Source organism: Rattus rattus, chromosome 12, assembly GCF_011064425.1.
Source record: "Rattus rattus isolate New Zealand chromosome 12, Rrattus_CSIRO_v1, whole genome shotgun sequence".
Lineage (NCBI taxonomy): Eukaryota > Metazoa > Chordata > Mammalia > Rodentia > Muridae > Rattus > Rattus rattus.
The window spans coordinates 83,415,134-83,440,974 of NC_046165.1; the positions used below are offsets into that span (position 1 = coordinate 83,415,134).

At 41.3% G+C, this 25,841-nt stretch overlaps 1 protein-coding gene across 2 annotated transcripts in view; it reads left to right on the forward strand.

Annotated features, from left to right (window-relative positions):
* Synpr (synaptoporin) overlaps nucleotides 1–25,841 on the forward strand; it is a 324,758-nt gene that overhangs the window by 144,266 nt on the left and 154,651 nt on the right. Inside the window, exon 1 of one of the 2 annotated variants that reach the window (XM_032918343.1) lies at nucleotides 4,598–4,992. The exons of the other annotated variant lie outside the window; for it this stretch is intronic. Within the exon in view, the coding sequence (XP_032774234.1) occupies nucleotides 4,969–4,992 (24 nt within the window). The 5' untranslated portion in view covers nucleotides 4,598–4,968. Of the gene's footprint in view, nucleotides 1–4,597; nucleotides 4,993–25,841 lie in introns of those variants that run through there. 2 annotated transcript variants of the gene reach the window in all.

Genomic DNA, 25,841 nt, shown 5'->3' on the forward strand with positions numbered 1-25,841 from the left:
CACACACAGGGTGCAGATGGGGATATCCTGGTTAAGTTCTGTCCTAACTCTCTGTACCTACATATTGCAATAAATTACATTATCTCCATGCCAGGAACTGTAAGGAAGGCATCATTAAAGATTTCAAGGTTGGTGCATAAATGGATTGACTGTAAGTGCTCTCAAGCTGCAGCTTAAAACAATCAAAGTTGTCTGTAGAGCCTTAGCTAATGTCCTGGTCATTTGTTAGTGTGGCCTAGATAGTCTTATCTTTGATTGCTTCCCTTCCCCACTGCTATGCAGGGATCCTTCTGTCTCTGGAATTTTCCTCTCTGTTATATGCTTAGAAAGCTAGAAGGCAAGGCATCCCACTGACTGACCCTGAAGCAGGCAACCCTGGCAGAGGACCCCTTATGAGAGGCCAGATGTTGTAACAAAGAAAATCTAAAGGTAAGGAAGTAAGTCCACCGAAGCAGAGCTAAGCTTTTCTATCCGTAGAGAAAAAAAAAAATGATCTTTTGAAGTTGTCTGAAGGCCATGCTCAATTGGAAGATCAGAATTGAAGATCTGACCATATCAGAAATTAGCATTGCTAATGAAGTTTTCAGAGACTCACAGATTATTTTAATCTGCTTACCCTCTATAAATACTTAACTTAGAAAACACTCTTGCTATTTTTAATCATCTGATAATGGGCAAATGTTATTTCAAGGCAGTAGAAATTGTGCTAATATCATTTTTCAAAAGGAGCCTTCAGATAGGGGCATGCTGTTGTATTTATCCGTTTTGACTGCATGTTAGAGAGTAGCAGCTGACTGGACTGTCTGGTCAGTTGGAAGGTAGAGACAATCTCAGAGTCTAGTTGATAGGACCGTTGCTCTGTGGGGCTAGAGCACCGGTTCCCAACCTGTGGATCATGAACCCTTTGTGGGTCAAACAACCCTTTCATACTTTAAATACTTACATTACAATTAATGACAGTAGAACAATTACAATTTTGAAATAGCAACAATATAATGTCATGGTTGGGATTCACCACAACATGAAAAGCTGTATTAGAGGGTCACAGCATAAGGAAGGTTAAGAACCATGGCGCTAATATTAATGCAGCAATTGCTTTGTTCACCTGTCTTGGGCTTCGAGGCTAAGTCACTTTAATGAGCTAGTTTTATTTACAGTTGTCAAGCCTTGCCTGTTCTCGTGTTGATTCGTTGCTTGTGTCAGCCATTTGGTGGGTCGGCCCACCAAATACCTACTGAATATCTACAACATTCTATGTGCTGTGATTCTGAAAAAATGTCCTCTTGAGGCTTCCTTAGCTGGGGAGGTGGCTCAGTTGGTAAGATGCTTGCCTTACAAACATGATCTACATCCAAACTCCAGCATACAAGTGAACATGCTTGTAAATCCATTTCTGGGAAGGCAGAGACAACTGGGAAGCCCCAGAGTCTGGGGGGCTTGGTGCCCACTCACTCTAACCTAGTAGACAAACTGCAGGCCATTAAGAGCTCCTGTATCAAAGCAACAGAGAAGATAGTGTCTGAAGAATGATAGTGAAGTTTCTGTTGTCACTGCCCCCACATTCATGAACACTACACACGAACACACACATACACACACACACACACACACACACACACACACACACACACACACACACACACACCATGTGCACATACACGGGGGTGGAGGGGCTTCCTGCTTCTGTGGATGTTGTCTCTTTGAGAAAGATAATTAAATACCACAAAAGTAAGCAAGAGGAAGATAAGGAGTGAGGAAAGAGAGAAGCCATAGCTCAGAGCACAACAAAAGGCTAATCCGGAGAGCATAGCTAAACAGAGACAGTGAAGATTCCTTTCTGATTAGTAGTCAAAGGGGACCCTGGGACCAAAAGGAAGAGGTAAGGACTAACAGGAACTGAGAGCAGGGCAGTTTCTCAGGAGCCAGGGCTTTAGGCAAGAGGGAAGCAAGTGCAAAGCCCGTTTGTGGGAGAGAGAGGAAAGAGAAATAAAACAGTAGATGGAGTCAGAGCCTTGAGGCTTTGGGGACGTAGGGAAGAGCTTGAATTTCTCTTGTGTCTACTGGACTATAATTGAAGTGTCATTCCCAGTCAAGTCTGCTTTACACCCCACAGGACTTACTATGGGTAACTTCTGCATTTACAGACTACTATGGAATTAACAGGACCCACTAAGAATCCATTGCAGTAGGAGATGCTAATAATGGGCAGGAGATACTTGGAATATGTGTGTGCTTGGTCTGGAGCAACCGTGAACTGGCCACTGAACACTTACTTAGGGGAAGCAAACCTAGTCAGAAGAGCACACTTTACCTATTAGCTTTGCAATCTTATCTAATCTAAACTGACCCAGAAAGTCTTTTTAGAGAAATTCTTAAATCTAAATCTGAGGAAAACGGAAACACAAGCAAACCAGGGACATACACCAGATCATACAGCATATCACGTTTGCACTTCCTTTTCAGTCATGCTCCCAAGTCTCATAGGGTCCTTGTCTCCAAGTGAATTAGTGATTACTGATTAGTTATCCCTATCCACTGAATAAGATAATGCTTTAAGTGCCACCATGGGACCGATGTAGTGGATTGTTTGACAGTATTGGTCTAGTCTTACGTCTCAGCTTTACTAACTATTGCCCATGTGCCTGCAGGCAAGCCACATAATTCTCTGGATCTTGGCTTTTTCATCTGTCAATTGGAATAACAATGAAAATGTTTTAGAACTCTGAGGCCCAAATAAAGTGCTATATGAAAATGCTACTTAGAAGACCACCTAGAACAGAGTCAATGATGCCCATGAATGTTATGTAGAACATGCTCTTTAAAACTTGAAGTAAGTCTCTCCATATATGAAGCTAAGTATCAGTGCTCACTGGCCATCCTTTAGAGATAGGAAATTGTGAAGTATGGGTATCCCCAATGGCTGCACGGCTGGCAAAATGACCTCTTAACTCTGCTCCAAATCACATGGCAGAACAGTGGCCTTTGGCATGAGGTATTATTCTTTCCACCAATTTTACATTCAGTAATTCTGAAAATACTCGTTTCATATGTATTCATAAGTGCTTAGTGGTCGGCAACCTTTTTCTGGCTTTGCTCACTTAGTTTCTCTCATTGTGATGTGGTAACTTTTCAATAAGCACATGCCAGTGACCATGATAGTGTGTATATGCATGTGTGCACATGCTGAGGGGGAGAATCCATTGAGAATTTCGAAGGAGCATGGAGTTCATGATATTAAAAAAGTTTAAGTGCCCCGAAGACCTGCTTATACATTGGGAACAAGATCTCACCCTTCTCACCCTGGATCTGAACTCAGTGTTAGCATCCTTTCCCAAGATGCCTGAGGCCCTAGGTTCTAGCCTCAGTACTGCTGAACAAAGCACAATGGAGCAAGACCGAGAGAAAGAGACAGCTGGCCAGAGTTCCTGCACACACAGTTAGATCTAAAAGCACTGTGTCTTTCCTTTCTTCTTTACACCTCCCTACCAAGAACTGTGAGATGTTAGTGTGCCCATTTTACAGAAGGAAAACTAAGGCTCAGAGAGCTGAAAAGGCTGCCACTTCTCACAGTCTCCCAGTGAGTGGGGAAGCAGCTGAAGATTCTAGGTTGCTTCACTCTTATTCACATTAGGCCGGTGTTCTTTGGTCCCGCCCCTCCCCTTTCCCACAGGAACAAAAGTAGAGCTAAAAAATAACTGACGATAGGGTTACCGTGTGGTGTGTCCACATGTCTAGGTGAGAAGAAGAAAGAGACGTAGTCAGAAACAGAAAGAGACCCAGACCCAGTGCATATCCTGGATTAATAACCACGGATTAAACACAGGGCACCCTGTTAGCATATCTGTTGGGGCATTAGTAGCTAGCAATAGACAAAGCCGGGACACTAGACCTCTTCCTGTGCTGAGCAGAGGGCCCACTTACAGCAGAGAGAGCAGAGGCTTGCAGGATCCCCCTTTGTGATTTAGTACAGATCTTCAGGGGACACTATCCTCAGAGGGTTATACAGTATTCTCAGGGCACCCAAGAGGAGGGCCTGCCACTCACAAAAGTCTCTCTGTGAACACTGGACCACCCTCCCAGGACACATATCCTCTGGATACCAAAATTACTGCCCCTTAAAGAAAGGAGTACCACTTCTTTCTGTAAAGGAAAGAAAAAAAAATTGGGTCTTGCTTAAGCCTCTGCCAGCTTTTTAATTTTGTGATTTTCACCCGTCTTCATGAACACTAGCATGGTGAACGAGCACCAAGTTGTAATTTGTCCCTTCCACAGTCCCAAGAGCCTGAAAAGCCGTCTTCCGGTGCCATCACCTTAACGATTATTTATGGACAGTGCACGAATTTCCCAAATGGGTATCACCCATGCATTTCCATAAAAACAAGGGCAATTTTTAAAAACAAACATACATTTGCCTCACGTATGCAAATCTATTCCCGGGGATTTAAGGAAACCAGTGCTTTCCTGTACCCTCCACATGCAAGTTCCTGGCTTGTGTTCAGCTCTCAGTTTGATTTTAAGCGCTGTGGCTGCGAGAGGAGGGGGCTCTCTGAGTAAGAGGGGAGCCGGTGCCTGCCTCTGCTCATGATGTAGCGTGCTTGTGCAAAGCAGCCCTGCACTTGCAGTTGTGAGCAGAGAGCCAAGTGTGGGAGTGCACAAAACGGAGGTAACCTCCTCCCTACAAAGCAGCCAGCTTCGCATCAAGGGAGTATCAGGTTCCTGTAGTCAGCTGTGGGCTGTCACTGTCTACTAATATGACCGTTTTCCCATCTCTCTGCAAGGAGGCAGAGGCTGCTATCTGATTGGTATAGCATCTGACTTTCCCTCTGCATTGATTTCTGGTCCTCCTCCTTTGCTTCAGAAAGAGAGGGACAAGAGCTGGTGCTGTGGCTAGAAAAGCTTCAATTTTAGTATGAGACAGCCTCTATTTTTTTTCAGGAGAGGGAAGTTGGATTATCAATTCTTTTGTAAATGTGTATGGTGATATTTGCTCCGGTAAGTTCATCTCTATTGATATGCCTCTCTCTCTCTCTCTCTCTCTCTCTCTCTCTCTCTCTCTCTCTGCCTCTCTCTGTTTCTCTCTGTCTCTCTCGCTCTCTGCCTCTGTCTCTGTCTCTCTGTCTCTCTCTGTGTATGTATATATACATGTATACATATATACATGTACTTATACATACATATATATATATGTGTATGTGTGTATGTATAAGTACATTTGGGCTGTATACTTTTCTTTACCAATGTAATTATTTAAGATATTTAGTGATGGTGTCTTTTCCCCCCTTTAACTTTGCTTTCTTTTATGCATATTTAAACCAAAGAGTCTGGGTTATGTAGTATAATTCTCACGCTAGCTACTAAAGTATATACTGGGTTTCTGGGTTTCTTTTAACACAGTAAAGAAACTATTTAAGCAAAGTTATATTAAGCTTCATAAAAATGTAATGCCATTCCATCGCAGCCTTCTTTTTAGAGCGTTTAATGTTCTGAGTATATTCATTGTGCCACAACCTGCTTATAATTTTAATTAAAGTTTCTTCATCAGCATCACAGTGAGAATATCTTCATCTCCTTAAATAGCTTGCAAATACTATGTTAATTTCATAAGGTCTTGTACCAAGGTACAGTGAAGGAATGAGATACCGTTCCAATTCTGAGATGTTCATTAAAAGAACTGATTTTCTATACCAAAAAAAACAAAAACAAAAACAAAAAAGTATCCATACTGTAAATCTCTCGCATTGCATGAATAGCTGGGCTTCAAGTGGCCATTGTTTCTTTCCTCACTGTCTTGTATGTGTGTCTGTGCCACCATCTGCTAGAAGCCCAGCCCTGGCTCTAGTGTGGCCAGGGCTCAATCTAATCAGGAGAAAAGTTGCTGTTATTTAATTCACACTGATTCAGAACGGTGTCTGGTCACATCTGCTTAAATCCATGATTTCTAAATGCATCACCTGGTTAGATGGCGGCAGAGGATGGCCTGAATCCTTTATTCCTGATTCCGAAGTCTGGGAGAAAGTCTATCAATATAATTATAGTAGATACAAGTGTTAAGACAACGAACTGTGCTAATGGACACAAACGGGCTTTAATCTTTTTTCTTTCTGCCATGCAGCAAATCTCCATGGCTTTCTTTCAAAGTAAATGAACTAGAGAATGTATTCATAACAAAAGTTAGGGCATTTTTGAATCCTAAGTGAAAACCTGGCAATGTTTAGAGATTTTTGAAAGTAAAGTTGGGAATTCCAACCAGGACTCTGAGGCACACATTCTTCTTGAATTTCAATTTTTGGGGGACTGTGACACAGTCTCGGACCAATGCTAAGGAGAGAGTGACATCTACCCAGGAATGAACCGACCCTCCTGGGTGCTGCCTCCAGGGAGCTCTGCAGCCCACCTGTTACTTGCGTGCTCCAGTAGAGCGGCTCATATTGATGATCCGTCTGAATTTTGATTATTATAGCTTCAAAAATAAATTCCCTCAAACTCACCTAACTATTTATAGTGTCTGATCCCAGTGAATATGTTCCCAGTAATAACTGCAGAGCTCATATATCTTACAGGAACTAAGTATGCCTTAGCAGGTAGGCATACTTAAATAAGCCTGGCGTGAGCTGAGGGAAAGCATTTGCAGCGAGCAGGCCTTGTCCTCTCTCCGGCCCACACAGCCGACTCCCTAACTCCACTTTACGTCCATCTTTGGATGATATTCCCTCAGAGCCAGCTGTGACAAGTTGCATGTAAAGTCAGAAGCTGCTAATGAGGGTTGTCACCGGGTGAAGCTAATCCACAAGACTAACTAGAGTTTGAGGCAATGATGTCCCACAAGTGTCTGTTTTCTTCTTTGCCTGCTTATTATGAAAGAATCGGGGTTCCATACATGAAGCTACGGGGAGGACAACTGGACCCGAGTAACTTCAATAAGTTGGTCCTCAACCATCAGTTTGATTTGGGATCCGTCTGCATGGTTTTAATTGTATCCCTCCTGATAGTACTGTGTCCAGAAAAGTTGGTTGTAACCTATTTTAAGGAATGAAAACCCAAATGTTGTGTTGAACAAAAATAATGAAGGATTTTGAATTGTTTCCACAACGAAATCATCTCTTCCTTTTAGCAAAATGGGAAAGGCCTTGATTGTGTCCAGCTTGCCATACGCTCTTTGGCTTATCTCTCCTAGTCTTCATAGCGCCTCAGAAGAGGGTAATGCCACTTGCCAACCTTGCAGATAGGAAAATGGAGAAAGAGAAGGTGTGCAGTTTGATGAGAGGACACAATGATGCCATGAGATGGAGTGACTTGTATGTCCATCCTCCAGTTAGGGCTTCACCATGTGAGCATAACCTATGGTACACTCAAAGGCCACGATGATTTTCAGGCACCTCACAATAACAGAGCTTGTTTCCACTGGTATTTTTTCTTCTTCTGACAATAGATAACCTCCTTTTCCTCACACTGTGCTTTTGTAACTCCAGGCTAATTATGTGCCTAAAAACCACTCAATTTGTGCAGCTACCAAGATGTGGAAAGGAAGCCAGCCTGGGGAGAGACAATATGCAGATGTGGCTAAATTAAGGTATCCCTGTCACACAGCAAGACAAATCTGTCCCCTGACTTTCAATCTTCGAACAAAGAATCCAAGTAAAGATGCCAAGAACGTTTAGAAATATCAATGTCTCTGAGCACCCATCTTCTCGTGGATGCAAAGTACAAAAGGCCATTCCAATTGAATCGATTCACTTGGGAGAACTTTATAGAATTCTCACCTTCCTTTTCGTGGCCCCTGTGATTTCCTTCTGTTCTTTGGCTAACTGGAAAGCTCTTCAGTTAGAATATTGCTTCTCTGCAAGCCAGGTAATTAAAAAATGCACACAGATGCCGATATTGGAGCTGAGCAGTGTGACAGAGTTGAAACCCCGAGTCCTTTGCACCCAGGCACTGAGCTGAGCATTTGAAATCCATCTGAGCCAATAAAATTCAGACAAGGCTTCCAGGGGAAATTTTTGACTAACACAAAATCAAGATGTTTCAAATTTCCCTTCAAGCAGCAGCACGGTGGCAGGGCACAGCACTCACCGTAGCTCTGGGAAACACTTCTCTGTCTTCCGTTCTACCTAAGAGGATTCCGAACCATAAGAATGTGCCTAGAATAAAGTCTAGCTAGCTCAGGTTATCTTTACTACATTTTACCAAAACTCAAAAGGATATAAGAAAGCAAAGGAACAAATACAAATACGTTGGTGGCATCCAGAGTTAAACTGGATCACAATATTGAGGGTTTTTCTGATGTGATCTGCCGACTAATGAGTAGTGGTTTCCTGCTACCACTTACAGAGGCAGTTAGGCAGTTAAAAGCTCAGAGTGCACTGCACGGTGAAATGTCCCTAAGCTGACAGTCACTTTGGAAGAAACAACACAGTTCTGCAGTCTCTCTTCTCCTGTTCCTGAGTAAGACATAATCTTGTGGTTTAATCAGCAAGTGTGGTATTAGAGCCAACACCAGTAAAGAGATGTGGATTGCTTTGCTTTTCTGATGAGTATTTATGAGGCTTCTAAATGTAGCCAGAGCCACCACACAGAGACTTTTGCTCTAAGAAAATATGTTGGGCTCAGCCCCAGGGCTCATCAAATGTATGCCATCTCTGAAAACTAATCTTAGTTTATAAAGGAAATCATTTTTCAGCCTGCCTTCTTGGGAGAGATCACGAAGTCTCAAATAACGGCATTGAATCCTACCCCACCCAACCTGTTTGCTTCTGCTTTTCTTTTAGCTATAGGTGTGTGTCCTTAAACATACCGATCGTTCAGTGCCTAAAAAGAACCCCTTACATATAGAGAAAGTGGCTGGTGTAAGCACAAGAGGTGTTGGAGAAGTCTTGAAGCTCGCCAGCCTCACTATAGGCTACTGTGCAAATGGAGCAGGGCTCTTGCTAGGTTTTCATGTAAGAACCACTTTTTGTTTTGAGCTTGGCATCAGCACAAGAGCAACTCAATCCTTTAGAGGAGGTTTTCGATCATGGGTGTGTTTCTTTATATATTTTTGAAAGAATAGAGAAAGGGATGGGCCTAATCTTTCGCCACCCCACAGAGAAATGGAGTTTATATAATGTTTGACACTGATCATGCTAACATAACCGATACCCTAAGTCCTGATGGGAAGTCGTTGAGGGGTCCCTCCAATGCATGCCACTAGTTTCTGGAAAGGTATTTTCGAGCCCCACAAAACAGTTCACTGATGATGAGTTTGGACAATGTTAATAAATAGTCATGTATTATGGTCCTTTGAGGAGATGGCAAGATATAGTTTTTTTTTAATTGAATTTAAGGAAAAGATTGGAATAGGCTACCTCTTACTTAACAACTATTTAAGAATACTTAGCATGCCCTGGTTACTGAGTGAGCTGTGGACAGTGGTGAACAGATATAACACATTTATTTCCAGAACCAAGTGCCTTTATTTCCCATTCCTCACCTAAGCCTAGTGTTTAGTTCACATCCCAGAATGTATCTTCTGAAAGTCAAAGTTGAGCCAGTCTGGTAAGACATCTTCAGGGAATATGTGTTATTGGTCTTATCTGTTCATGCTTAGGGAAGGAACAAGAAGGAATCCACTGATTTGCTGATGCAATTGTAGTCTGCTGACCGGAGTGCTTTGAAGGGAAAACTGGAAGAGGCCCTGCTGTGCTTGTCTTACAAGCATCTTTTGCCTCTCCTGGGCAGCGTCACAGTTGACAGTGATTTTGCTCCCTTCTCAATTCTTGGGAGAGAAAAGAACGGAGAAATATTGAGAGGCCAGAAAAAGAAGATAGAAAAGCAAAGCAGGAAGGTGCTGACAGGCCCTGAGATGGTCCCTGACAACCAGGATGTCTTACTCGGTTTATCTGTTTTTCTTTGGTCTTCATTCAGTTGTTGAAGGACCCTCTCTAATGTCATGGGAAAAACAAGGTGCACTCTTTTCTGAACCTGAGGAACGTTGAATAGTCCAAGATTTTGCAATTCTAGCTCTATCAGTGTGTTCCCCAGATCGTCCATTGCTCTGAAATCTCTTTTGTGAGACACTGAGTAGCTTTCATAGGATCTACCCACTAGATGTCAGTAGCAACCTCTTACCTTAAGCTAAGACAACCTAAATGCCAAAAGGTTTTGCCAAACTGCTCTGGTATCAGATGAGAACCACTGCTAGAAACTTGGCGATAACAGTTACCTTTGGCTGACTCTTCCTGTGGTATCTCTTCATTTACTTTTAGGATCCTTAGATATGCATTTTTCTCGAGAGGCTTGCTATAGCTTGTTTGAGGCTAGTGGAACATCTGTAAGCCTCTCCCAGTCACCCCCTTTTATTTCTGTGCACTGGAGCATCTGTAAGCTTCTACCTGCCACTACCCTTTGGTGTAATACTTTACTACTCTGCGTAGCTTATCTTATCTCATTATGTTCTAGCAAACAACCAATAGGACAAAATCAAAATATAACTCCTTTAGCAAATGAATAGCAGATATTTATAAACTGGTTATATGTCTCAACCCTTACAGTCAAAATTGAGTAGAACTTGAATTCACACTAACATGAATATTTTTCTCAAAATCATTCAAAATTATAATGTTTAATGAAAATGCAGATATATTTACAGTGCACCATTTTCTCTTTGAGGTATTATTTTAACCAATGAGTGATAATGGCCGGGGTGGTGGATATCTAAAGGCTTGGCCTCCTATCTCAGCAGCATCAGCTGGGTGATTTTAAATCAACTTCCATCCTTAGAGTTTCTGGGGTATAAAGTGACAAATTTTAGAAACACATTTTAGGGGCATCAGTGGCCTTTGTTGTAGGGTGTAAAAGCATAGGCTTTTTACTGTGTGAGTGACCGTCCCCAAAGGAAACAAATTACAGCCTCAACCTCATGTCCCCAAAACACTCCGACTTAATTTCTTTAAGAAGGAAAAACAAAACCAAACAAAACAAAGCACAGGGACTTACCCAGGACTCTATGGAGGATTCACTTCAAAGGAAAGACACCAGCAGAGCTGAGCTTCCTGTCCTTCTAGCCCAATAATGTACTAAAATGTCTTAAATGGAAGGCTGTGGATTCATGGATCTGCTGAATGCTAGAGATGCATGTGCTCGTTAACATGGAAACTCAACAAATGGCCAAAGCACAAATGTAAGTGTCTGGGAGGTCAGCTACAAATGGGGTGGGTGGGGTCCATTACACATAGTCTAATCCAAAACTTGAAAGACCATTGTCAAAGTGGGAGCAAAAAGACTGTAAGAACCAGAAGTCAGGGAGGACCAGAGAGAAACAGTTTTCTATATAATGAGTTATTGCACCCCTGAATTAACAGCAACTGTGGCTATCTGCAATAGAGAGGATCGTAAGCCTCACACCCAGCTGAGGAGCTGGAACAGTTAAAGGCTGCTGCGAGTGGGATAGTCAGCTTTCTTTGAGAATATGCTTCTTAATAGGCCAACTATATTCCAGTGGATGGTCCAACATTGATGAGTATATAGTAAATACAAATTAGACTTGATATGTTATTTTAAAATAATAAAAAGGGCATGAATCTGGGAGGGTTAAGAAGGAGCAGGGTGGATGTGAAAGAAAAGAAGAGGAGGGGTGAGGTTGATCAAACTACATTGTATGCATGCATGAAGTTCTCAAGAAGTTAGGAAGAGTACATTAATAAAAGAAATGTGTATTGGGGTTGCAGGCAGATGTCTAGGGGAAAGACTTTTAGTTATGGCTGCATCTAACCATCTTTAGGTGTTGGTTTAATCAAACCTCAACCTTGTGAGAGGCAAGAGAGGCAGGGTGCTTCTGGGTGAAGTTTGGCAGAGGAGTAGACATATAAACACACCAACAGCAGGTAGGATTTGCAAGGTCACTTTTTTCTATTCCCAAGCTTAGAAAGCATCAGGCCCTTCCCTGAGTATCACATGATATCCAGGCCCTTGTTGGGTTGTTTATAGGTTCTGGGGAACCTCCTGGACCCTTGGTGCGTTTTCCAAGATATAAAGCCTTAGGTGAATTATCCTGGAGAATTCCTGAGAAAATGGTTTCTGTCTGCATTGTCTCAGAGCACTAAACTTGCCACAAGAGGAAATAAATACAGACCCTGAAGGAAAAGTATATCTGGCTATAGGTGGTGCATATAGGCCTCATTCTCTTTAGTAATGTGTTCCTCCACAGACTCCAGAAGAGTGCATGGGAAAGTCTTCTAGAGATTGCCTGGGCCCAGACAACACCATTGTTTTGCTCTCTGTGTCCATTTTGCTACTAATTTTCATCTGATGTCCTCAGTTGAGTGTACAAGGTTTCGGGAAATGTTCTCCCCATTTACCAGGAAAATAACTGTGGTTATTGGGTGGGTCTAAAGCAGCCTGGAAATGCTTCGCTGGGTCATTCTCTCTCAGAGGAGATTGATGCCGAATTATAGATTTCAAACACAGAGCACCATTACTGGAGAGTAACTATAATATAACCAAATGCAATATGGATAAAGCTGTTCCCTGAGATCTGCTTCTCACACAGGATGCTCCTGAAGCTTCCACCTCCTTTCCAGCCCCCACCAGTCCTAGCTCAAGCCATTGCCTTTGTAATTGTGGAGATTGATATAACCTTGAACCTCAGTCCATTTCCTGCTAATGCTGCAGGACTTTAAACCCTCTCCTATCTCCCCATGGCCCAGCAGTTTCTCAGAATTCATATCACACTGGGGAAACCCGGATGCCTTCCCCAGGTTACTCATTAGCCCTTTCTACAGGAAATTCAAAGGTTTTTCATTTCTCATGTTTTATTTACCAAAACATCCCCAGACACATTTGATCAGATAAATCTATTTAACTCATATTTTTGGAAGGCTATTATCTGCTAGCAGTCATTTCCCAAGATTCTTTTCTCTGCTCACTTCTCTCCGACTCATAACTTCAGACTCCACATCTAAGGTTTTCAATGACTCCTTTCCTAACCAGCACCCTGGACCAGCTACCTCTCTAAGGTAATTTCACTCCCCATTCCTGTTGGCACTGTACTCTTGGGGATTCTCTATGGTTTTGTTTCTGAGATCTCCTCAGTAAGGCAAGAATGCATGCTTATTCACTCAGCCATGCATTTATACTTATTCATTTGTCCATCCTTTGACTTATGGGAGGCAATTGTGTGCCAGGCACTGACAGTGAGGGTTTGTATTTGGAGGCAACTAAAATGGATGCAGTCCACACCATCACAAGACATACGCTCTACGGGCTGGCTGAGGGGCACATTTAAAAATCCTTAGAAAACTAATTATTATTATAGTAAATGTTAAGTATGAGAGCTGAGCCATCTTGGGTACTAATTATATGATAGGCAAGGTTCCAAGTGTTCATGCATATTAATTTATTTAATCCCGTAACAGTTCTGCCATAGAGTTTAAAGGGGAGAGGATTAGAGCCCATTGAATATGAAGAGCATAGAGTCCTTTAGAGAATTCAAGATTCTTGGAATGGAAATGACTCAACAGGAGAAACAGTGAGTTCACATGGCTAACATCTGCGCAGAATTATTTACAGGCACTGTGCTGTGTACCTTGCATCTTCCAGACAGCATGAGATGGATCACTGCTATTATTTTAAAGGCACTAGAATGCTTAGCCAATTGCCCACAGTGTTTAAGTGGTGACTGTGACTTGTGCCTTAGTTGTATTTGATCCTAATACTGAATTCCTGTATGATAACCTGTGAAAAGCTGATAGAAAATATTCCATGCCCAGTCCCTGCCCTTGGTAGAAGGGAAGAATAAAAGACATCTAATCCATGGCTGAATAGAGTTAATAGTGACTGGACTGACTTTTGTTTTGTAATTTTTAAAAGTTAAAATGTAATTATATGATCCCTTCAACCTGTCCTATGTTCCCTTCCCTCTCTCTCCCTGCTCCTCTTGAATGCATTCCTCTCTTCCTTTAATTACTTTTGTTAGATATGAATAATATAAATTCACAAATTTATAAGTGTAACCTGGATCCTGCTGAGTGTTGCTTGTATGTGCATGCTTTCCTGAATGACCATTTGGTACCAATTAAAGGATCCATCCCTGGGGAAGAACAATTCTCCCTGAACCAGCAGTTGTAAAGATAATCTCTTATGCGCTGTGTAAAAATATTCACCTTTCAGAAAAACGATAATTGGCCAGTGAATTGAGGCAGAATTAGAATGTCTCTGTGGGACATCCCACAGAGAAGGATCGATTCTGGGAGAAAGGCAGGCAAGGGAGATTTGACCTCAGACAGAGTAAGAGAATTGCATGTAACTGAGGACCAGCCATGGGGCACAACTTAGAAGTTCCACCTTTGCATATCGATTGATTTTTTTTTATCTATATCATTTTCTGTGGTCTTGTTTAAGCAGCTGTACTTGTGAGTTTCTAGTTTAGTCTAGTTTAGTGCACCTTCTAAGACACACAATGTTTTCTGGATAATGATTCCTGCTAGAGATAAAAAGGAACCCTTTGGGGCTACTGGAAGAGGTGGTACTTAAGCTCTCAGGATTGACAGGCATTGGTTGAAGTACTATTGCTATCCCTCAAAGAGCTGACTGACAGCTTGCTTTGTGGGATTCCATCCTGGAGAGATGGTTCAGTGGATACATGACCAGCTGTATAAGCATGATGTCCTAAGATTGCATTCCAGGATCTCATGCTATATAGGGTGCAATGGTGTTCTTCTGTAATCTGTCATTCTACCAACAAGGTGGTTGGCAGAGACAGGAAAATCCACAGAAGTTCATGGTCTAGCTGTCCTACTGTATAACACCGGAAAGAGTGGGAGACGTCATCTCAAACAAAGCTGAAGGTGAGATGAAATATGTAGGATTGTCCTGTGCTATGGCACGGTCACACATGCAGATGGAACACACACACACACACACACACACACACACACACAGCAAAGAGACAGAGACAGATTAAAAAGAACAAATAAATGCATGCTGTCCAGTTCTACTCTGTACCTAAGATCAGAATCTACACATAAGTAATCTCTAAGCTCAAACCTAGACAGGAACATGGCTCGAGCTTCCGGCTTCCGATGGTTGTGACTCTGCATGCTCGCTTGCTTGACTCGCCCAGTTTACCTTTTTTCCTTCTTCTTCAGTTGTCTTTATTACAGCAAGAGGAAATTTTACTCGTAATGCATAGAATCTGAAGAAATAACGTACATTTAGCTTTTAAAAGAGGCCCTTTTGACAGTTATTAATACAGATGTGAAATAAGACCCTCAAACCAATACCAATTTCAGTAATAGTTTGCATACAGAAGTAATTTATTCCAAAATGTTCATTTAGTTTGAGACACAACTCATGTCTCATTAATAAAAGAGCAGCCATCTCACCTCAGATTTTTACCCCATGTTATCTGTTAGGATGATAGCTCTCCTCAAAACCAGGGTCAGGGTCAATAGAACCCCTCCAGCAAGATTTGGAAGTGTTAAGAGAAAGGTGATGGAGAAGTCCAGCCTGTCATTACCTGTAAGATCAGTTAGCTGTGGAATGCCTACATTAAAATCACCTAGATCCTTTATTTAAAACAATGTTTAGATTAGAAATAGACTAGGGTGGCAGCAAATACCAAAGGTATGGTACGATCATCAGTTCAGTCACTGAGAAGAAAACTGGTTTCAGGAGACAGTTGAGTACCTCTCTTAAGGTATTTATCCAAGACAAGAGTGCAGTGCAGTAAATACATTGTCAACTTAAGTTGCAATCCAAGAGATAATCTACAAAGAGAAGTGGCATTTTGGCAAGAGTCACAGAACTTTCTAATAGGAATAGTGCACTCTTAGTAGTTGATATTTATAGGCTGAGTTTGAAGGAAAAAAAATGAAAATAAAATAAACATTGTAGGCAATCTTTTGAAAAGATATTCCTTGCTAAAATGATTGCTACCAAGGGTGCCAGCAGTCTGAGGTTGGACCAATCACTATGTTGTCATGTTGTTAGGATTAACTTATGTTTACTTATGTGTGTGAGTTTTTCTTTTATATATGTTAAACATATATGTGGGGGTCCTCAGAAATGAGAATAAAAGGTATTGGCTGCTTTATAACCACTGGAAACCAAACCTGAGTCCTCTGTATGAACATCCAGTGCTCTTAACCACTGAGCCATCCACCCACACCAGTTCTCCGCAGAACTGTGTGATGGTGACCCTTCTACTGGCTTGTGGTTCAGGTGTCATTAGGGATGTCCAGAGAAAAGAAATGAGATTACTTCTACAACGTTACTGGACAGCCACTACACCGATTACATTTAAATTTGAATTTGTCTTCCCTGGGAAAGAGCGATCATGTGGAACTTGTATTCAGATGGGACTCGGGGATCAAATCCAGCTTTTGTTCACTACTAGCTGTGCAACTTTTGAAACATTTTCCTTTTTTGAATCTCAGTTTTTTTTTTCCATCTGTGAAATGAGGACAGAGATGAGAGGAAGGAGGCACTAGCTTTTCTGATGATGGCAGAAGATATGCCGCATCCCCTTTAATAAGTCAGAATGTGTTATTAGTTTTCAAACGGAATGGATTTTCAGCCATGACTCTCTTTCCCTTTATTTTCATGACAACTGTGAAATTGCAGATTAAATATAAAGACAAACCCACTTTGAATGTTTTTGAAGTGATGTTTAATTTAACACAGATATCTTCTCACTTCCTTCCTTCATCCAGCAAATATTTCTTAGAATTTCCATTAAGTGCAAGGAACTGTTTTTGCAAGTACTAGGAACTATATATGTGACTTGGAGGAGTAAGAAAAGGGAGCAAAATATAAAGATATGAAAGTATTTAATAGTGTTATAGGAAAAATATAAAACCAGGAGGGGTGATGAACTATTCTTCTAAATATTTATTTCCCTAAGTTCATTCAAATAATACATTTACTGCTGAAAATTTAGAGCAGAAATGGAAGTGTGGGGGGCTGGAGAGATAGATCAGTCTATAACTAACCTGCGTTGCTTAAGACCTGAGTTTACATTTCTAAACACCAGACGCAGAGGCACAACTGTAACTCCAATGCAAAACAAGAGAAACATTGGAGAGAAGTGAATCTCAGGGGCTTGCTGGCCTGGTAATTTAGGTGAGATGGGAAGCCCATTTAGCGGGAGATCCTTTCTCAAAAAACAATGTCAAAAGTGATCATGGAAAACACATGGCATTGACATATGACCACCACCAGCATCTATAGCTATTCACACACATGCACATGCACATGCACATGCACATGCACATGAACAGGCACAGGCACAGGCATAGGCACAGACATAGGCACATACTACGCATCGGCACACTAATTACAACTTTCAACTATGTGAACTCTTTGAAATTTGCTTTAGGTTTTCTTATAGATGACAAGTCGGCCTACTCTAAATATCTGAATTAACTCAAAGCTTTTTGACCATCTGTCCTGTGTCTTCCACCTTCCCACAGAGTTTGTGATTATTGCAGGCTCATGACACCGAGGACTTGACAGTTTTATATGTGATACCAACAATGACTCTCCATGGGTGGAAATCAAATGAATTATTTATTGAGTTTTCCATCAAGAAGGGTCATGTAGAGTTGACTGGAGATTCATTGCTAGTGAGCAAAAACCCAGGATGTAGCCCAGACCCTGTCTCTTCGAAGTAATATGACCTTGAACCTCTGCCTACTTGATGAAGGTTTCTAAAATTCTTCCCCTGGGAGAAAAGTAAGACCTTCTGAGTGGTGAAGGTCTCTATCTCTGTGTGTTGTAATTGCTGTGCACTGTGAGAATGGGGTGAGGTCATTTTGTATTTAACATGTTACTATTGTCTATGAGGAGGTTGAGCATGCAGAGAGATTAAATAATATAAAGACAAAAAATAACCTATGAGGTATCCAGCATCAGTTTCAAGACAATTTTATGTGTTAAAAAATCTTGTTAGATTATAGATTGTTACGGCATTTTTGTTGTTATTTTCCTTTGGTTTTAAAGATGGTGATTCAATATATAACCCTGGCTAGCCTTGCACATGTAACAATCCAGTGACTTTCAAGAGGCATGTAGTGCCACACACAGCTTCTTTACCTAAATTTAAAAGTAGACTTTAAAGCACTTGATCCAAATAACACTAGGTGATTGCTTCCCTTTCTAATCTTAAGAATGGTCTTGTTCCATTGGATTAAAATGTAATGACATCCCAGTGAAGTCTATCAGCCAAGTGTCTAGGTTGTAATTTGAAAAGGTGATACCCCCTTCATTCAACAGCAAATCTACAAATAAAACTATGGCCCCCTAAAGAGGATATTACAGCTACCACATTTAAATATGAAACAGCACATCTAATTCCCATGTCCCTCCTTCCAGCACAACCAAAAGATAAACAGGTCCCAGTCAAGCCATACCTACCCTGACCTCTGGAAGGTCCTTATTAATTGTCTGAACTCACTGTTCTAATTTCTCATTGAATTACATACATGAGAAACAATTGACTCTTTCTACCCTTATAATTAGCCATGCCTTTGTCCCCTTCATACTCTGCTGCAGTCTCCTCCCACTCTCATAACAGTTCTAATACAAGGAGCTTCTGGGAGCCAACAGACAGGTGCCTACGGAGTGGCATGTCAACTTCAGGTCCTTTATGGCGGTCAGCTAATAAAAACAAAAAACAAAACAAAACAAAAAACACCACCAACAAAAAAGACGGACAGTTAAAATGAAAATAGCTGGACCTGTGAGCAGGCTGGACACGGGGGAATAATAAAAAATTTAAATTTATAACGGCTCTTTAAAAAATACTCATTGCACATATTGGCTAAAACACTATTCTTCAGCCACACTATGAAGAAGGAAAGGAGGAGGAGGAGGATGGGGAAGAATAGGAAGAAGAGTAGGAGGAGAAAGAAGAGAAGGAAGGAAGGAAGGAAGGAAAGAAGGAAGAAAGAAAGAAAGAAAAAAAAAGAAAAGAAAGAAAGAAAGGAGGCAAGGGGGAAGGGAGGGAGGGAGGGAGGAGGGAGGAGGAGGGGGAGAGAGAGAGAGAGAGAGAGAGAGAAGAGAGAGAGACTATATCCCCATATGCTGAGTATTCACAGAGAGCTAGGACAAGCCCAGTGAGTGGAGTCCAATAGTTAGGCTTTATATTTACTCATGAAAGTTGTATTAAAAGCAGAAAAGATAATATGTCCCTTCCATTTTGCCTCTGTATATGGGTTTTCTCAGTTTGAAGCATCATTGGTTTCATCTTATCATGGTGTTTTCTGAAGAGGAAACGCTCGGTGAATGCTTGTTGAGTGAATACATGACAACCAATTGGAATGTACATTTCCTAGTGCTCTCGGCTGTCGAAGTCTCTTAAGGCCAACTTGGAGGATAAAGTGTAAATAATTTGGAAAAATTGTTCAGAAATATAAAGAAATGAGATGTGAGATGTGAGAGAAAGGAAGTATGGTTTCTTTGCACCAAGTAGGGGGTATAGTCTATTGAACACACTTAGTCACCAAATTTTCCAGTAGTTCTGAGAAGTTGGAAACCTGCCATTTCATAAAGGCCAGAAGAGGAGAACTGGTGTAGTTAGGGACTTGTTCAGTGATACAAGTCAGGTGACGGTTTATGTTTTAGTTCCAGGTCATACTGAAACCAAAGTTCAGCCCTTTAGGTGTTCTGAGACCGTCTGGAAAGCACCTGTTGACACTCCTGTCATGGCCTCACTGCTTGCTCTGTCCTCCAAACAAGACACAGGACCCTGCCCATTCAGCTTATCTTTGGCCACTGCCATCCACAGTGTCTTGAAGTCCTTGTCATCAAGTTGTCTGGGAATCTTTAGTTCACTCCATCCCGATAGGGAACACAAAGGCACGAAACAGAGCTGATGGATCCAGGAAAGCTAACATCTCCGTATCAATGTCAGCTGACTTCTCTGGGCACCTTGTTCCCTCAGTAACCTTCCACTCGAAAGTTCCCTCTCCTTGGAAGCTCTCAGAATTATGTGAGGCACTCCACTCTCTGCACCCGTTTGCTTATTTCTCCCAAGACCAGAGTTAGCTTCATGGTGGACCTTCAGTGCTTTCCCTTTGAACAAACTGACTCAATGGTTGCTTCCAATTCCAGTTAGCTGTTTTCTCTCCTGGTCATGCCTATTAAATTCAGATTTCTTTTCATGGTTAAGGTTTTACTGGCTCACAACTTTCCCCCAGGAATTTTCTGGGACACCTGTCCTACTGGTAGGCTTGTGTCTGAGACTCACAGACTGTTCATTTTTAATGAGTGTGCTTCTTGAGGTTGCTAAAATAAAATAAGTCAAGTTGGAAGACAACTTTAAGTGCTACATCTAATCTACCCAACTGATTTCCTCTGAAAAGAGGAAAGTGTGAAAGAACCTAGCAAAATCACAGTTAAACTGTAGCACTTGCTAATGAAAGTCTTAATGCGTGGCATCTGTGAGAGAGGAGGGACTCTCACTGAAGGATTGCACAGACCCACAGAGTCCAATGGACACATTGAATTTTCCACCAGTTTTGGTCCAGAAAATAAGAAGGCTCTGCTGTCTCTGTGAGTCACTGACATAGCGTGTTGTTAGTTCCTCACACTTGGCTGGTTCTTGAGCATGGCTGACAGTGGGAGACAAGATACTGATATACCTACCAGTAGCTGACTTAATGTTATTGTTTTTGTTAACTCAAAAGGGAGGAGTTTTTCAAACTACTTCTTATGGAAAAATATCCTCACATGGCTTCATCTCATCCTAGTTATGGATGTAACTTTTTTGAAAACACTAGCATTCGGGCCACTAAATTGCACTTTTAATATATGTTGAGTAGTCAAATTACTTCAGTTAATAAGTCTATCTATTAGACAGACTAATGTGTCCTCAAATTGCTCAGTTTACATCATTTACACTGTCTGCTTCATCTCTTTCTTCATAGTCTGTCTTGAATATTATCTATTCTTTAACCTTTACTGTGTAGCAAACCTTCTTAAAATACAATGGCTTGAAACTACATTGCGTATGTAAATCAATAATCTGCATTAGCAATCTGGACTGACTGATGCTGAGTTGAATGTCTGCTGGTCTTAATTGTTCACTGGTATATCTATAGTCATGTTTTCCAATTGATAAGATGGGTTTCTTTCTAATGGTTAGTTATCTGTCTACGAGGAAAATGAGGGTGACTAAGTGACCTATCTCCCATCATTCAGTGGGCTGGACTAGGCAGGTTTCAAGCTTCATGGGTACTTAGGGCTCAGGTTTGAAATTCACATGTCACTTTGATCATGATGTTTTAGCCAAAGAAGTTAAACGGTCAACACAATTTAAGGACTGAGTAAAATGACCCTACCTCTTACCAGCAGAGCTGAGAGTACAGCAGCCATTTGTACCAACTTCTGAATGCTCAAGTGACTTCTAGAATCCACATACTTGCTTATCTGCATCTTACCTGATTGTAGAACTCCCCAAAGCAGACCTATTGATTGTCTTTCCGTGTAGGCCATTTTTATTTTTTAAAAATTGTCTAGTAGCTTTTAAACAAAGGCCCTGGTTCATCTCATGTTTCCTTCTCTCCAAACCAATCACATTCCCTGAGAATCCTTCTGGAAAGATCTCTCAGTCTTTGACTTCCAATCACTTATATTGCTCCATTTTTTTTTTTTTTAGTTTCCACACACAACTCATTTAGTATCTTCTCTCTCATTTAATCCATGTCTCCTCTCTCCTGTCTCAAGGTCTTCCTACCATAGCCTCCATGCTCCATGCAGTGAGCAGACATTCTCTTTCCAAATCCATACTTTCTGATTCCGTTTCAACTTACTGGTTCAAGTTGTGCACCAACTTGAACTTCCACACTTGAACAAAGCAAGGTCCTTCTTCAGCATCAAGAACTATGCGCTTGCTTCCCTTTCTTCAGTCACATGACATTTTCTCCAACTCTTTTAATTTTAAACTCTAACCCACTTCTGGGATTCAAACCCAGGCATTGTCCTCTGCAAAGTCACGTCTCAACAATACCCACATTTCCCACTGTCCTACCATGCCTTAGTGAGGCACAATATATTTTTCACGGAACTATGCCTTAGTTTAACTTAACTCATTGTTCATGTTGTAGGAAATGTTCTCCTCTAGCATACTTTGATGTCCACAAGTACAAAGATGTAAGCCATGTTTTCTTAGGGGATAAACCAAATCTCACTGGACTAGGTAAGGGGAAAGTGTGTATTCTCAAAACTTCCTGCCTTGAGTTAAATCTCTCATTTCACGCAATAATCTCCTTTAAAACAGATAATTGTCACTATTACTTTAAAAAGAAGGACTTACTACGGTCACACTGCCTCATACCTGGGACTCTGTAAGGACCCTGCCTTTTCCACTCACTCTCTAGCATTGTTAATCCTGTTAGTTGGTTTCCATCACAGGAAGTTGTGGAGAATACAGTATTCCTTCATTCACAAAGTCACCTGACATGACTCCTACTTTACCTCTCAGTGTCAAATATCATGACTCTCACCTTCAAAACAGCCCTTAATCTGTCCACTTCCTTCCACTTTCATTCTTAGGCCCCTCTGCTTTGCAACATCCCCTAAACTCTGTACTGTTTCAAACTCTTATACCATCTGTATCTTTCTTCAAACTATTGTGTATACACAAAGTATCATTTCTGAACTAATGTCTACCCAAGTAGCTCTAGGCTTACCATACTGCACTATCAGATTACCTACTAAGGAGACACCATAGCATGGAACACCTACTTGCTTTTCTCCCTCATCTCTCCCTGTGGAACTTTTCTGGCACCACTTTTTCTAGTGCAGTCCCTCAAACACACTTTGTTCCATCTGCACAGATCCTAAACCCATGCCCTTCTGTCTTCCAGGACATTCTTTCTGCTCTGAATGTCCTTATCTATTTTTATACATCTTTCAGTGAAGTCAAATTATCTTCATGGCTTTTAATCAATGTTTCCTACATCAAAATATAAGCTCCTTGAAGCCAAAACCCTTCTGAGCTTTGCTATTCAATGCAGTAACGAAGGCTAGCAGCATCTAGATTCTTCTGCATATTAAGTACTCAATAAATAATGAATAGTTGAATGGCAGAAGGAATGAACAAGTTAATGAATGAATTAATAAATAGTTATGTTCTAGTCCTATAATCATACATAAATATGCAAACGATGCAGTATCTTCCCTTAAAGCTTATACTATCATCAAAAGAGATGGACATATGAATTATTTAATGTTTATAGGATTAAGTAGAACCTTAAAGAAAGAAAGACCAGTTTTACTTTGTGGTGGAGAAGAGAAGCAGAGAATTTACATAATTTTAGCGAACAAACTGCCACAAATTTAGTTTTCACACAAACTCATTTTCTAATTGTGAAAGATAGAAGTCCTAGAATTAAGGCATCTTCGGGGTTGTTTTCCTTCCACGGGTTGTCATTGTCAGGTAGCCTTGCCCTCCTATCTTTTCCAAATCCTTCAGATGACTAAATTCCTGAGTGAATAGAGTTTTCCTTATCATTATCCATTAGCCTGGGTCACTCGTGTTTAGCTTCATTCTCTTTCTCCTTGACCTCTACGTATATAGCTACTCTCTTTTACCCAAGGGATTGCCACTGGATTCAGCCAGATGAGTCAAGATTGTCATCATCATGTAAGGTAGTTGCGTAGTAAATTCAAACATAAACATCTGTGGGGGCTTTGATGTTCTGTCTACCACAGAATGGTAAAATAGCTTCAAGAAGAAAATAGGGTTTAAACTTAATGTTTACACATAAAAAATGTGAGCTATCGTGATGGCTGAGTGTTTAAGAGCAGGTACTGCTCTTTCAGAGGACCTGAGATCCATTGCCAGCAACCACATCAAACAACTCATGACTAACTGTAAATTCAGTCCCAATAAGTCTGGCCTTCATATACACCTAGGTCCGCGTGCATACACCCACACACCAACACCCAAATCTATAGACATAACTAAAAATTAATAAAGGTAAAAGTACCAAAAATTAGAGCCACAAAGAGAGCCTCATAGTTTTGGCAAAACAACACAGGTGAAGAACAACTACAGCTGTTTAGGAACAAGACTTATAAGTAACGTGTTGAAGATATAAGTAAGAGTTAAAGAACGATATGGGGCTAGGGAGGGAGGCAAGGGCCTGAAGACAGATACCTTGTGAAACTACGTAAGGAAGGCAGGGAGAGCCAGGGAAAGATGAGAGTGGAGGAGGAAGGTATTACAAATGGGAAGACAGCTAGTGCAGTAAAGGGTATCCTGGAGCAAGACTAGAAGGAGGTTCAGATGACAGCAAACCATGCCATCACCCTAGGACGGTGGCCTGAGCCACAACACTTAGATGAACTGCCAGGCCACACAACTAGGATCAATATCAAGAATGAAGAAGCATCGAAGTTAAGTGACTGGATGATGGACACAAGAGTGCTGGTAATGGAACAGAATGGACAGTAGATAGAGATGAGATATGTCACAGATGATGCTGTCCACATAGTTTCTAAGAGAAATCGGAAAGGAAGCCATGACCTTGAGGTGGTTGTTAAACCCATAGTGCTAAAGCCCATACTATGGCAGAAATTCTTTTAGTGCTTAGAAAATGAATTTGTTGTCTCCTGTGCAGTATTTTATTGGACCTGCAGAGTTAGGAAACAGAACATTATACTAATCACTAAAAATATCTGCTTCCTGTGAGGCTAGTTCTACATTCCCCAGTTCTTTCTACTTTCTTCTGGCCTTTGTCTTCTGGTCCTTCCAGGGAACATAAACACATCAGCTAATAGAAACCAGATAGAGCAGCCTCCTTTTTATACTTGAACAACTCTGACACCTTCCTACATCTTTGTTCTGGCCTTTTCCTGGACTGATGTCAAGACATTGCTTCTAATCGGCTTTCCAAAAGCCTCTGCTTTTGTGAGACATTTGGATCTCATCCCAGCATCTGCCACATTCAGTGCAATGGTGCAATTGCTAGGGATCAGAAGGAGCCCAGGTCCTCAGTGTTGTCATCCAAATGCATGCTCTGCTTGCCTTTGAAGTTCAAGAGAAGAGCAGTGTCCCTGGGCTTGGCTGAAAACTTCAGCCAGATGGTCTAGGGTCTTTGAGTGCCACTGCCTGTGTGACGTTAGAGAAGTTGTCGTGCTATGGGCCATAGTTTCTTCAGTATAAACAATGATAACATCTATCTTGCATGGATGAACTGATCATTTGAGTTGATGGATGTGGAGTATTGTACTGTCACATAGTCAAAAGCCTCAAAATATCAGTTATTCTCTAATGAGTATGCTAGTATTAATAACTGCTGGAGAGCAAAATAACAAGAAGTTTTCGTGTATACATGTAAACTCTTTTTTTTTTCTCTTACTGGATTTTTTTTTATTTAAATTCAATTTTGTCTCCTTTCCTGGTTTCCCCTCTGTAAACCCACTATTTCATCCCCCCTCTCCCTGTGTTCTATTAGGGTGCTCTCTCACCCACCAAACTACTCCCTCCTTGCTCTGACATTCTCCTACACTGGGGCATCCAGCCTTGACAGGACCAAGGGCCTCTCCTCCCATGTATAAAGACCCACCTAGTGTTGCCTGGACATCCTTTCTTTTATTTCCTCACTACGCTAAGTTCTTGTCCTTCTAATTGTCTGCCCAGGGTTCTCCCTGTCTAGCTCTTCCTCTTCCCATGTCTAGCTCTGTCTCCATCTTGCAGGCATGAGTTCTTCTCTCAAAGATTCTCTCCTATTTACCTTATCTGAGAAGGGGTCATCAGTGTGAATATTCTCTGCATGGCTCTGTTGCCATGATTATTTTATGTATTCTTTATTTGTGTATTGCCTGTCACTCCTGCCTGACATTAAGTGCGAAGGAAGTCT